The sequence below is a fragment of the Malaclemys terrapin genome, chromosome 23 (assembly GCF_027887155.1).
Source record: "Malaclemys terrapin pileata isolate rMalTer1 chromosome 23, rMalTer1.hap1, whole genome shotgun sequence".
Lineage (NCBI taxonomy): Eukaryota > Metazoa > Chordata > Testudines > Emydidae > Malaclemys > Malaclemys terrapin.
The window spans coordinates 3,357,434-3,369,742 of record NC_071527.1 but is presented as its reverse complement, the minus strand read 5'-3'; the positions used below and the strand labels follow the sequence as shown (position 1 = coordinate 3,369,742).

Below are 12,309 nucleotides of genomic sequence, written 5' to 3'. Positions count from 1 at the left end.
CCCTCCCAAAGCCGGGGAGAGAACCCAGGAGTCCTGGTTCCCGGCCGCTGACCTGGCCTTGTCTCTCCGCAGTGCTGGGCCGGGTGCTGGAGGTGACGGACCTGCCCGAGGGCATCACGCGCACGGAGGCCGACAAGCTCTTCACCCAGCTCGCCATGGCCGGGGCCAAAATCCAGTGGCTGAAGGAGACTCAGGGGCGGCGCGGGGCCGGGGGCGGCGCAGGCGACAACCACGGGCCGGCGGAGAACGGCCGGCACCCGGACCTCGCTGCCTTATACACCGTGGTGGCCGTGTTCCCCAGCCCGCTGGCCGCCCAGAACGCCTCGCTGCGCCTCAACAACTCACTCAGCCGCTTCCGGCTGCGCGGGGCCAGGAAGAGCTACGACCTGCGGGTGCTGGAGCGGGCCAGCTCCCAGTAGGGCCCCCCCGGCGCCCCCCCGCCCGCGCTCGGCCTCTATTTATATGGACACAATGAAGAGACGAGAAATTGATCATTATTTTTTTTTTTTTTTGGAGTGGAAGAACATTTCCCCCCCTCCCCCCCGGTAACGCGCCCCCCACTGCCCCCCCCGGACACGTGTCTCGTTTCGTCCCGCGGCGGGCGCCGCGTTCAGTTGCACATGCAGGTGTTGGCTGGGTCTGGTCACTGTACAGTCTATTTAATCCGGGGGGGGGGGGGCGGGGGGGTTGGTTTTGTTTTTAAATATAAAAAAAATCGTCCGTCACTTTAAAGCTGCTTCCGGTTTCTGTGCCCAGCGCGAGGGGTTAACGCGAGACGCGGCCCCCGTGTCTCTGGGACCGCCCCCTCTTCTCCCCCCACGGTACCCCCCCAGGAACTTCCTGTCTTGACCCCTCCTGGGGTGGCACCAGTGGGGGAGGGGTGCTCACAGTGGGATGTGCCCCCCCCCCCCCTCAGCAGCAGGGCTAGGGAGCAGGCCTAGACCCCTAGTAGGGTAGGGCCGAGCTCCCCCACACACACAATTGGGACGGGCAATGAGGGTTCCTGAGGCAGGGGCCAGCCCCCCCCAGATCTTCGCTGCCCCCCTCCAGCCCGTTCCCAGGCAGCAGGGGGCAATCTGGTGGCCCCGGAGAGCATCAAAGGGAGGGAGGGCTCCCCACTGAGCCCCATAGCCGGGGCAGGCCGGGTCACATCCCTGCCCAAACTGGAGCCTCCAGGAACTGGCACCAACGGAGCAGAGCCCCTGCCGGCAGCATCGGCCTGGTGGCACTGAGCCGTGCCCCTCGGGGGGGGGGCCTGATCCCGGGCCCTGCATCCCAGCGGTGCAGGAACCTGGGCAAGCCTCGTGGCCCATGGGCTGCTGCTACCGGCCCGGCCCGGCGACGCTCACCATGGGAGAGGAGCGAGGCCCGGGTCCGGCGTCAGCCTGCAGCGCTCCAGCCTCCCGGGGGTCGGGCCAGCCCCCGCAGCCGAGAGGTAAGAGCCGACAAGTGGGGGATTCTCATACCAGCCTGGGCTGTGCCATCGGGGGCACCGTGAGCAGGAGGGGCCATGCGCACGGAGGGTCAAGGGGTGTCCCGGGCCAGCGTCTGTGCCCAGATCCCAGCAATGCGGGGCTGGAAGGGGCCCCGGGGAGGTCACCGAGCCCAGCCCTCAGTGCGGAGGCAGGGCCCAGTAACCCTGGAGCAGCCCGGCCAGGGGTTTGTCCAACCTGCCCCCAAAAAACTCCAACACTGGGGATGCCACAACCTCCCCGGGAGCCTCCCTGCCTGGGGCCTTCAGCCGATTGCGCCTGGTCCCCCCGGGTGGGCGGAGGAGTCGGGCGAAGGCCTGGCCATGGGGCCTGGAGCCTTCTGCAGAGGACGTGGAGTGTTCGCACAGCCCCCCACGTGGTTTGTTTCTGCAGGAAGGGACAGGGTGGGAGCCCTCCGGGGACAGGGCCTGTGATGGCAGCTCAAGGGGCAGAAGCTGGTGGGGGGCAGGAAACGGGGCCTTGAAAGGGGGGTGCAAACGGCCCCCTGAGAACTGCCCCCGCCAGGGCCTACCCAGCTGGCATCAGAGCAGCTCGGGGCATGCCCCGCGTGCACTGCATTATGGGTACTGTCTGCCGCCCAGGGGAACAGAACACAAGCTGGAGCAGTCCTGAGGTTGCTCTGACTTTGGGCCGGGCAGGGCCCCCCAACTAAAAGGACACAGAAGTGACCTTGCCCTGTCCCAGCCCGGTGACAGAGCCTCAGGCCCTGCATGGGGGGCTCACCCACCAATATCTTGCTCCTCCGCTGGGTCTCCCTGTTCCCCGGTGGCCGTGGCTTGGTGCATCCCGCGGGGACGCGGGAACCGAACACCTGCAGCCCAAGTGCCCGGCCCACCTGTGCCCGCGTCCATTGGTGCCCCAGACCCGCCAGGCAACCAGCCAGCGGCTCCCGCCGGCCAGGCCCGCTCGTGTGCAGGCTCCAATTTCTCGGCGTCAGCTTCCCGCATGGTGCTCAGCTGTTCGCTCCCCTCTCGCCCTGTCACTCCGTCCCCGGCGGCCGGCCGCAAGTGCCCCTTTGCAGCCAGGCCTGGGGATCGGCGCCGGCCAGACCGAGGCCGGGGCGCTGAGCTGCTCCTGGGGAGCATTTACCCAGCTGCGAGGGACCCCGAAACTCAGAGGTGAGTCTCTTTCCCCGCTCCCCCCACCCCAGCTCGCTGTGCACCCGTCTCAGACACCCCCTTCCCTTCCAGACTGGGGCAGGGGGGCCAGCCAGCAAAGCACCCCAAAGCATTCCCTGGCCCCTGCTATCGCGCGTTACAGCCGGGGCAGGTCACCGCAGCAAGTAACACCCACCCCTGGGACAGACACACATCCCTGCTGTAACACCCCACTGCGACACACACGCGCAACAGACACACACACACACACCCCACTGCGACACACACGCGCAACAGACACACACACACACACCCCACTGCGACACACACGCGCAACAGACACACACACACACACACCCCACTGCGACACACACGCGCAACAGACACACACACACCACTGCGACACACACGCGCAACAGACACACACACACACACCCCACTGCGACACACACGCGCAACAGACACACACACACACACCCCACTGCGACACACACGCGCAACAGACACACACACACCCCACTGCGACACACACGCGCAACAGACATACACATGTGACACACACGCCCTGTGACAGACACACCCCCCCCACGACAGACACACACCTGTGACACATACACACAGACACACGACACACACCCACAAACACACCTCCACGACAGACGCACACACCCCCTGCGAGAGAAAGACAGACACACACACACGACAGACACACGTCCCTGCTGTAACACACACGACACCCGCACCCATGACAGACACACACCATGCGACAGACACCGTGCAGACACACCCCTGCAAGCAGGGGGAGCCAGGGCTCGTATGATGCCGGGAACTCAAAATAGCGTCTGGGCCGGACGTGTGGGGAGCTGCGGGTGTGGCACCGCTGGGCACAGCAGAAAGGGAGCAAGCGGTAGGTCCTGCGGTCGGGCGGCCTGGGACGGTCTCCTCTCCTTGCCGTGACACCAGCTGGGGCTGTGTAAATCCCCGGGCAGGCCCTTCAGCTGGCACCGTGGGCAGGACCGTGGGCCTCCTCTGCCCATGGCTCCCCCGTGCTGGGCCACAGCGGGAGCTTGCTGTGGGGCAGAGACGGGCATCGAGCTGGCTCATCCCGTGGTGCCAGCAATTGGCTGCGGGTTAGCGGGTGTTGCCAGGGGAGCCCCGTGACGTCTCTGCTCCCCCTTGCAGCATGACGGAGAAGGAGGCTCTGGCGCCGCCAGCCTCGCCCGCGCCAGAGGGGAAGCCAGCGAGCAGGGTAAGTGCTACCAGAGGATTGGGCTTGGGGGGGCTGAAGAGAGGTTCCCCCCACCAGTGCTCCTTGCCCCTCCTAGGGGGGCTCCTTCCCAGGGCACATCCTGCCTCCAGTCCCCCTGCCCACCAGGCTGCCAGTCGGGGGGACAGGGGTCCCCGCGTCCCTGCAGTCCCGGGGATGTCATGAGTTGGGGGTGTTGGTGGGGACGTGCCATGATGCCAGCGTGCCCCCACCTCTCCATGCCCAGGTCTCTCTGGCCGGCACGCTCAGCCTGTTACACCAACGCCACGGGGCCCTGCCCACACTCCTGCACCCAGCGAGGGACTGGGGGCCAGGACTCCTGGGTTCTATCCTGGCTCTGCCACTGACTTCCTGGGGGACCCTGGGGCAAGCCACCGTTTCCCTCCCGTGCCTCAGTTTCCCCCAGGGAGGGGCGTTGGTGTCTCTGAGGTGCCCGGTGTCTCCCCGCCCCCCAGCTCCGGGCGCTGAAGCAGCTGTTTCTGCGGAGGCCCAAGGAGGAGCCACCAGCGGAGCCGCAGCCCAACGGGGAGCTGGTCAGCCCCACGGGGGGGCCCCTCTACTACTTCTACGAGGAGGAGGAGGAGGAAGAAGAGGAGCCCGAGCCGCCCCCCGAGCCCCAGAAGCCCGTCAACGACAAGCCCCACAAGTTCAAGGATCAGTACTTCAAAAAGCCCAAGTTCTGTGATGTCTGCGCCCGCATGATTGTCCGTGAGTCGGGGGGCCCGGGAGGGAGGGGGCAGGGGGTCTGGTTTGCACTGGGGGGAGGGGTTGGGCCGAGGGGGCAGGGGCCTGGGGGGGATAGGGGGGAGGGGGGCATGGCTGCGGCAGGGGCACTGAGGGGGGAGGGGGCACTAGGCGCAGGAGGGGGGCATGGCTGGGGAGAGGGGAGGGAGGGGTATTTAGGCCAGAGAGGCAGGGGGTAATGGGCCAAGGGGACACACCACGTTGGGGGGGGCCAGTGACCTATGCAGAGGCAGCACACTGGGACTCAGCTCCTCCCCCCACCCCTCCGTGGCACCGTGGCCAGTCCCCAGAGACAGTAACAGGGCCCCTGCGGCCCAGCTCAGTGGGGAACATGGGGGCCAAAGGGGCCCGACGGACGCCCCCTCCCCAAGGAGACATCCATTCCCAGGGGCTCTGTGAAGCCAGTCATGGGGGTGGGGGCAAACCTACTGCCCCCTGTGCCAGCCCTGATCCCTGCTGGGGGGTCCCCGGCCAACCCCCAGCCCCCACTCCCTGGGGGGCCGGGGTCTCTAGCCGAGCTGGTTCCGTGGCAGGGACGGTTAATCGACTCGTCTTTGCCTCCCCCGCACCCCCACAGTCAACAACAAATTCGGCCTGAGATGCAAGAACTGCAAAACCAGTATCCACCACCACTGCCAGTCCTACGTGGAGATGCAGCGCTGCTTCGGCAAGATCGTGAGTGCAGCACGGCCCCCTACCCTACCCAAGGCCAGCTCCCCACTGGCACCAGTGGGGAAACTGAGGCACGGGGAGGGGACGTGATTCACTGAGGTCCCACAGGTTTAGAGGGCAGAGCTGGGGTAGAACCCAGGAGTCCTGGCTCCCAGTATCCACTCCTCTTCCCCCCCCCCGACCCCTCCCCTTCAACAGCCAGGGATAGAACCCAGGAGTCCTGGCTCCCGGCCCCCTGCTCTAACCACTAGCCCTCCCCCCAGAGCTGGGCTAGAACACAGGCATCCTGGCTGTGCAGGCATCTGTCCTGCAGCTGTAACCCCCCCGTTCTCTCTCTCGCTCTCAGCCCCCCGGGTTCCGCCGGGCGTACAGCTCCCCCCTCTACAGCAACCAGCAATACGCCTGCGTCAAGGAGCTGCTCTGTAAGTACCAGACCCTCCCCTGTGGGGGGCCACAGACCCTCCCCCGCCCCATGAGTGGAACAGTCGCCCCCGCCCCCCCTGGGAACTCACCACCCCCTTGTGGTGTCTCTGACTCAGCGGCAGCCAATCGCAGCGACCCCGTGTTCGAGACCCTCCGGACGGGCGTCGTCATGGCCAACAAGGAGCGGAAGAAAGGGCAGGAGGATAAGAAGAATGTGAGCTGGAGGGAGGGTCCCTGGGGGGCATGCAGGCGGGGGAATGGGGTCCCCGGGGTGGGCGCTGGTGCGGGGAGGCAGTGCCCCAAAGCCGAGGCCTGTGGGGGGCTGCTGGTGCCGGGGGCGATGCCAGGCTGCCCTGACATGGGGACCAGAATCTCTCGGCTGCACCTGGCGACAGGGTCTCGGGGACCCGCCTGCAGGCAGGGAGGTGAGGATCTGTGCCCCAAATCTAATGGCAGCCACAGGCGTCGCTGCAGCCACACGCGGCGCGGGGTTCCCGGGCTCCCACTCAATCCCAGCGCCCTGTGCCCTGCTACCCACAATCCCCTGGGGCCCTGTCCAGCCCCCTGTTCCCCACAATCCCCTGGGGCCCTGCCCAGCCCCAGCGCCCCATTCCCTGCTACCCACAATCCCCTGGGGCCCTGCCCAGCCCCCTGTTCCCCACAATCCCCTGGGGCCCGACCCCAGCCCCCTGTTCTGTTACCCACATTCCTGCGGGGCCCGGCTCCCGCTCCCCTCTAATCTGCCTCCCCTTCTCTTTGCCAGCCCTTGGCCGCCATGATGGACGAGGAGCCGGAGCCTGGGAAGCACGAAGTGGGCAAACTCGAGGCAGGTGCGAGCCTGGGGGGCTGGCGGGGGCCGGCCCAGCTCTGTGCCCCATGGTGCCAGGCAGGGCGTCCAGTCCAGATGTTTTCCTGCCGCCCCCTCACCTGCCCTGGGGTCTCCGCAGTGGACTGGAGCTTGGGGGTGTTGTCCGGGCCCTGGGTGCTTGGGAGGGGGGCATCTGTTAACTTGGCACATCAAACTGTACCCCCCTTTCTCCTCTTCCTTCCTGTGCTCCCAGGCAACCCAGAAGGGGACAAGAAGGCAGAGAAAAGCACTCCCGACGACAAGGTACCCCCCCGTATTCCCCTGCACCTCACTGCCCTGCACCCTCTCCCCCTGGGGTTACAGCCCCCCGACAAGGTACCCCTTCCTTTATCCCCTGCACCCCACAGCCCTGCACCCTCTCAGCCTGGGGTTACAGCCCCCAACAAGGTACCCCCCACGTATTCCCCTGCACCTCACTGCCCTGCACACCCTCCCCCTAGGGTTACAGCACCCCGACAAGGTACCCCCTCCTGTACCCCTCTGCACCCCACAGCCCTGCACCCTCTCCCCCTGGGGTTACAGCCCCCCGACAAGGTACCCCCTCCTGTACCCCCCTGCATTCCACTGCCCTGCACCCCCTTCCCCTTTGGTCTCAGCTCCCCAACAAGGTACCCCCCTTGCACCTCACTGCCTCTGCACCCCTACTCCTGGGGTTACAGCCCCCTGACCAGGTACCCTCTTTCTGTACCTCCCTGCCCCCCACTGCCCTGCACCCCCTCCCCCTGGGGTCACAGCCCCCTGACCAGGTACCCTCTTTCTGTACCTCCCTGCCCCCCACTGCCCTGCACCCCCTCCCCCTGGGGTCACAGCCCCCTGACAAGGTTCCCCCTCCTGTACCCCACTCTCCACTGCACTCCACTGCCCCTGCACCTCTACTCCTGGGATCACAGCTCCCTGACAAGGTACCCCCCTTTGCACCTCACTGCCTCTGCAGCCTCTCCCCCTTTGGTCTCAGCTCCCCAACAAGGTACCCCCTGCACCCCACTGCCCCTGCACCCCTACTCCTGGGGTCACAGCCCTTTCACCAGGTACCTCCTTTCTGTACCCCTCTGCACCCTCTCCCCCTGGGGTCACAGCCCCCTGACAAGGTTATCCTCCTCCTGTACCCGGCTCTCCCAGCGTCCCTCACCGCCCCGGTCACAGCGCCCCTACTGACAAGTCCCCCCCCCATGGGCGGTGCTGGGCTGTAGCCGAGCTGTGGGCTGGGAGGAGGCCGTGGCGCACAACCGGGGCAGGGCCTGGCAGCCAAATGGTGCCCATGGTCCCTGCCCCTCATGGTGCGGCTCTGATTCCATCTCCCTGCCCCCCCAGAACAAGAAGCCCCAGCCCGGCTTCCTGCAGACTCATTACTTCGTGGCGCTTTATCGCTTCAAAGCCCTGGAGAAGGACGATCTGGATTTCCAGTGAGTTCGGGGGGCCGGGGGGCTGTGCGTGACGAGCGCTCCGGGCACTAGCCCCGAGGGATGAAATTGTCCTTGGAGGCATGTTGGGGTTTCTGTGAGCATCGGTTGGGGGGTCTGTCTCCGGCTCTGCCAGCTGGCATCCACGTTATGCAGTTCAGCTGCTCCCCGGGCACAGAACTTGGGGGCCTGGTTTCCAAACACCACTGACTTCAGAGAGACGAAGAAATGCCAGGGGTGGGGGCGTTCTGGGCCGTCAGCTCCTGAGCCGTTTGCACACGCTCAAGTCTCGTCCTCATGCCTGCCCGGGCCACGGCTAGAAACGCTCTCCCTTTACCAGACGAGAGCTCCCCTAATCACAGGACTCCGGGAGCTGGAGCTTTCCAAAGCGGCCATGGCCGCACTGCTTACAGCCGGGAGAACTGCAGCTGAGATCAGGACCACCGCGTGCTGCAGAGAGACCCTGCCTCCCGGTGAGATCAGAGCCCCCTGGTGCCGGGCGCTGCACAGACAGACCCTGCCCCGAGCTCTCACTCCAGACACACCAGGGAAGGGTGACTCCCCCAGGTGCATAGGCGGGGGGTTTGCTCGAGGTCACACAGGGTGTCGGGCCGAGTGGGGGACTGATTCTCTATCTCCAGGGGCCCAGCGCAGGCCCCAGGAGGCCACGGCGGAGCGAATGCAGCCGGGGCCGGGGAGAGGCTGCCCGGCCCAGCGGACTGCACCAGGGCTGTGGCGTTCTCGCCGGGGCTGGGTTGCAGGTGTCCGAGATCCCAGGGCCCCGCGGTGCCAGGGGCTGGACAGACAGAAGGACAGGTCCTGCCCTGCACCACTTAGTCCGAGTCCTTTCCCTTGCAGCCCGGGGGAGAAGATCACGGTGGTGGATGACTCCAACGAGGAGTGGTGGCGGGTAAGGAGGAGTCCCCCCAGTCGGCTGGGGCAGGGTCCAGGGTGTCGGCAGCAGTGGGGCACACGGTGGGGGCAGCGCCTGGGGGGCTAGAGCTTAAAGCCGGTGATCATCTTCAGCACTCATGAGGGTGAGAGGCTGCCTAGAGCTTCTCCCAGTCCTGACCCACAGCCCCCTGCTAGCCCAACCCTGGGCTCCCCCCACAGCTCTGCCGGTGCCCCTCACTCCCGACCTGCAGCCCCTGCTAGCCCAGCCCTGGGCTCCCCCCACAGCTCTGCCGGTGCCCCTCACTCCCGACCCACAGCCCCTGGTAGCCCAGCCCTGGGCTCCCCCCACAGCTCTGCCGGTGCCCCTCACTCCCGACCCACAGCCCCTGCTAGCCCAACCCTGGGGTCCCCACCCCCAGCTCTGCCGGTGCCCCTCACTCCCGACCCACAGCCCCTGCTAGCCCAACCCTGGGGTCCCCACCCCCAGCTCTGCCGGTGCCCCTCACTCCCGACCCGCAGCCCCTGCTAGCCCAACCCTGGGCTCCCCATCCCCAGCTCTGCCGGTCCCCCTCACTCCCGACCCACAGCCCCCTGCTAGCCCAACCCTGGGCTCCCGCCCCCCAGCTCTGCCGGTGCCCCTCACTCCCGACCCACAGCCCCTGGTAGCCCAGCCCTGGGCTCCCCCCACAGCTCTGCCGGTGCCCCTCACTCCCGACCTGCAGCCCCTGCTAGCCCAGCCCTGGGCTCCCGCCCCCCAGCTCTGCCGGTGCCCCTCACTCCCGACCCGCAGCCCCTGCTAGCCCAACCCTGGGCTCCCCATCCCCAGCTCTGCCGGTCCCCCTCACTCCCGACCCACAGCCCCCTGCTAGCCCAACCCTGGGCTCCCGCCCCCCAGCTCTGCCGGTGCCCCTCACTCCCGACCCACAGCCCCTGGTAGCCCAGCCCTGGGCTCCCCCCACAGCTCTGCCGGTGCCCCTCACTCCCGACCTGCAGCCCCTGCTAGCCCAGCCCTGGGCTCCCGCCCCCCAGCTCTGCCGGTGCCCCTCACTCCCGACCCACAGCCCCTGCTAGCCCAACCCTGGGGTCCCCACCCCCAGCTCTGCCGGTGCCCCTCACTCCCGACCCACAGCCCCTGCTAGCCCAACCCTGGGGTCCCCACCCCCAGCTCTGCCGGTGCCCCTCACTCCCGACCCGCAGCCCCTGCTAGCCCAACCCTGGGCTCCCCATCCCCAGCTCTGCCGGTCCCCCTCACTCCCGACCCACAGCCCCCTGCTAGCCCAACCCTGGGCTCCCGCCCCCCAGCTCTGCCGGTGCCCCTCACTCCCGACCCACAGCCCCTGGTAGCCCAGCCCTGGGCTCCCCCCACAGCTCTGCCGGTGCCCCTCACTCCCGACCTGCAGCCCCTGCTAGCCCAGCCCTGGGCTCCCGCCCCCCAGCTCTGCCGGTGCCCCTCACTCCCGACCCGCAGCCCCTGCTAGCCCAACCCTGGGCTCCCCAACCCCAGCTCTGCCGGTGCCCCTCACTCCCGACCCGCAGCCCCTACTAGCCCAGCCCTGGGCTCCCCTATGCAAACAGCTTTGTCAATGTCCACACCCCTCAGTCCCGACCCACAGCTTCACTGTTTCAGCCCAGGCATGTTGCGGGAGGGGTGGTGTCCTTGCAGGCCGGGCTGCTCCCAGTGACCACCCCACTCCCCCGTGTAACTCCTTGCAGGGGAAGATTGGCGAGAAAATTGGCTACTTCCCCCCAAACTTCATCATCCGGGTGCGGGCGGGCGAGCGGGTGCACAAGGTCACCAGGTCCTTTGTGGGCAACAAGGAGATCGGGCAGATCACGCTGAAGAAGGATCAGGTGAGCACAGAGCCAGTTCCCCACAGGGGGCGTCACCCCCCTCCAGTCACTCTGCCCCCAGTCACCCCCCCACACTCCCCAGTCCTGCTGCTGCACACTGAGAAACGCTCCATGCACATCTGGCACCAGCAGCTCAGGGCATGGGAGCCCGGCCCTGCACCCCCACCCTGCACGAGGCCCGATCCTGCACCCCTGATCCATCCCTCCCCACTTCGATTCCCCAGTGGTCCCCACTGCCTCTCTGCCCCCATTCCTCCCGCCTCTGCACGGGTGCCCAGCCCTACGTCTCTGCCCCCATGCTCCCTCCGTCTCTCCCGCTCAGCACTGCATCTCAGACCCCAGCCCCACCACTGCCGCACGGGCAGCCGGCTCTGTGTCTGGTTCCCAGCGGTGTCTAACCGGCCCCCACTCCGGGGCACCCTCCTTCCTTCCCCCCAGATCGTGGTGCAGAAGGGGGAGGAAGTGAACGGCTACGTCAAGGTCTACACCGGCCGCAAGGTGGGGCTCTTCCCCGTCGACTTCCTGGAGGAGATTTGAGCCCGGGCCGGCGCCGGCAGTGGTCTTTAGCCAAGGGGCGAGCAGGCCGGGCCTGGAGCCGCACCTCGGGCCCGAACACGGCCACCGGGGGCAGCTGCAGACGGAGCCCCTCTCCACGTCGCTGCAGGGAGCGGATCCTCAGCGGGGACATTGGTGCTGGGATGCCAACTCGGCCGTGACCTGTGTGCCGCCTTGGCCCAGGACAGCGAGGGGCTGGCCGTGACCCGTGTGCCGCCGTGGCCCGGGACGCGTCGCAGGCTGGGGCAAGCAGCGGATCCCTTGTTCACTCTCTCTGGAGGATGGAAGTGGGGTGGCGGGGCCGAGGGGGGCAGACGCCCCGTTGCTGCCTTTGGACACCTCCCGTCCTGCCAGGCTCACCGATGGGCAGAGGCAGGGTGGGTGTGTGTTTGTACTTAGGGCTGGGGTACCTTGAGGTTTCTCCCTTCCCCGAGGTGTGTGTGTGTGTGTGTGGGGGGGGGGGGTTACCCCGGCTGTTGCTGGGTGTTTGCGATCTTGCTACGTCTTGTCAATATACCCGTGTTTCCCCTCCCGGTTTGTTCTCCCTGGTGACCTGCGGCGTAGGGGTGTCGGGGCTGCTGGCCAGGGGCTTGGTTTGAGGGGTGGGGGCGATGCAGGGGAAGTGGCCTGGTGGCTCAGAGGTTTGCATGGGGCACCGCCTGCGGGCACAGGGGTTGGAATGATGTGTGCGTGGGGGGGGAGGAGAGTTTGTTGGCTCCTGCCCCCTGGCATCCGCTGGCACCCGCAAGGCCTGGTGGGCACTGCTGCTGTGTAGCCAGCAGGGGGCACTCCCGGCACAGCAATTGGCATTTCTCCATGGCGCTCGGCTGGGCTCCCCCATTCGAACAGTCAGATGACGTCAATCAAACTCCCGCAGCCTGGCCGCTGGGTGTCCCGTTGTGGCCCAGGGAGGGAGGACTGGGCATCGGGCCGGGGAGGCGGCTGGCTCGGATCTAGCCTCTTCCCGTCCCTGGCTGCTCAGGGTGACCTGAGTTTGCTGGGTCTCAGCTGGGGCCGGTGTGTGGGGTGAACCAGCCCGGGGAGA

The 12,309-nt window shown here is 67.3% G+C and overlaps 2 protein-coding genes across 10 annotated transcripts in view; both read left to right on the top strand.

Annotated features, from left to right (window-relative positions):
* R3HDM2 (R3H domain containing 2) overlaps positions 1–539 on the top strand; it is a 121,393-nt gene extending 120,854 nt beyond the window's left edge. For 7 of the 9 annotated variants that reach the window (XM_054012944.1, XM_054012945.1, XM_054012946.1 and 4 more), the window contains one exon: positions 73–539. In XM_054012944.1, the coding sequence (XP_053868919.1) occupies positions 73–419 (347 nt within the window). In that variant the 3' untranslated portion in view covers positions 420–539. The remainder of the gene's footprint in view (positions 1–72) is intronic. The other 2 variants (XM_054012951.1, XM_054012950.1) reach the window with 1 other exon arrangement.
* A 1,877-nt stretch (positions 540–2,416) lies between these two features.
* Positions 2,417–11,709, top strand: STAC3 (SH3 and cysteine rich domain 3). The gene is made up of 12 exons (XM_054012831.1): positions 2,417–2,611; positions 3,773–3,839; positions 4,313–4,565; positions 5,179–5,276; positions 5,620–5,695; positions 5,813–5,910; positions 6,460–6,526; positions 6,758–6,807; positions 7,876–7,967; positions 8,823–8,874; positions 10,572–10,709; positions 11,148–11,709. The coding sequence occupies exons 1-12, from the start codon at positions 2,439–2,441 to the stop codon at positions 11,244–11,246; spliced, it is 1,263 nt and encodes a 420-aa protein (XP_053868806.1). The 5' UTR covers positions 2,417–2,438; the 3' UTR covers positions 11,247–11,709.
* Positions 11,710–12,309: the final 600 nt, after the last annotated feature.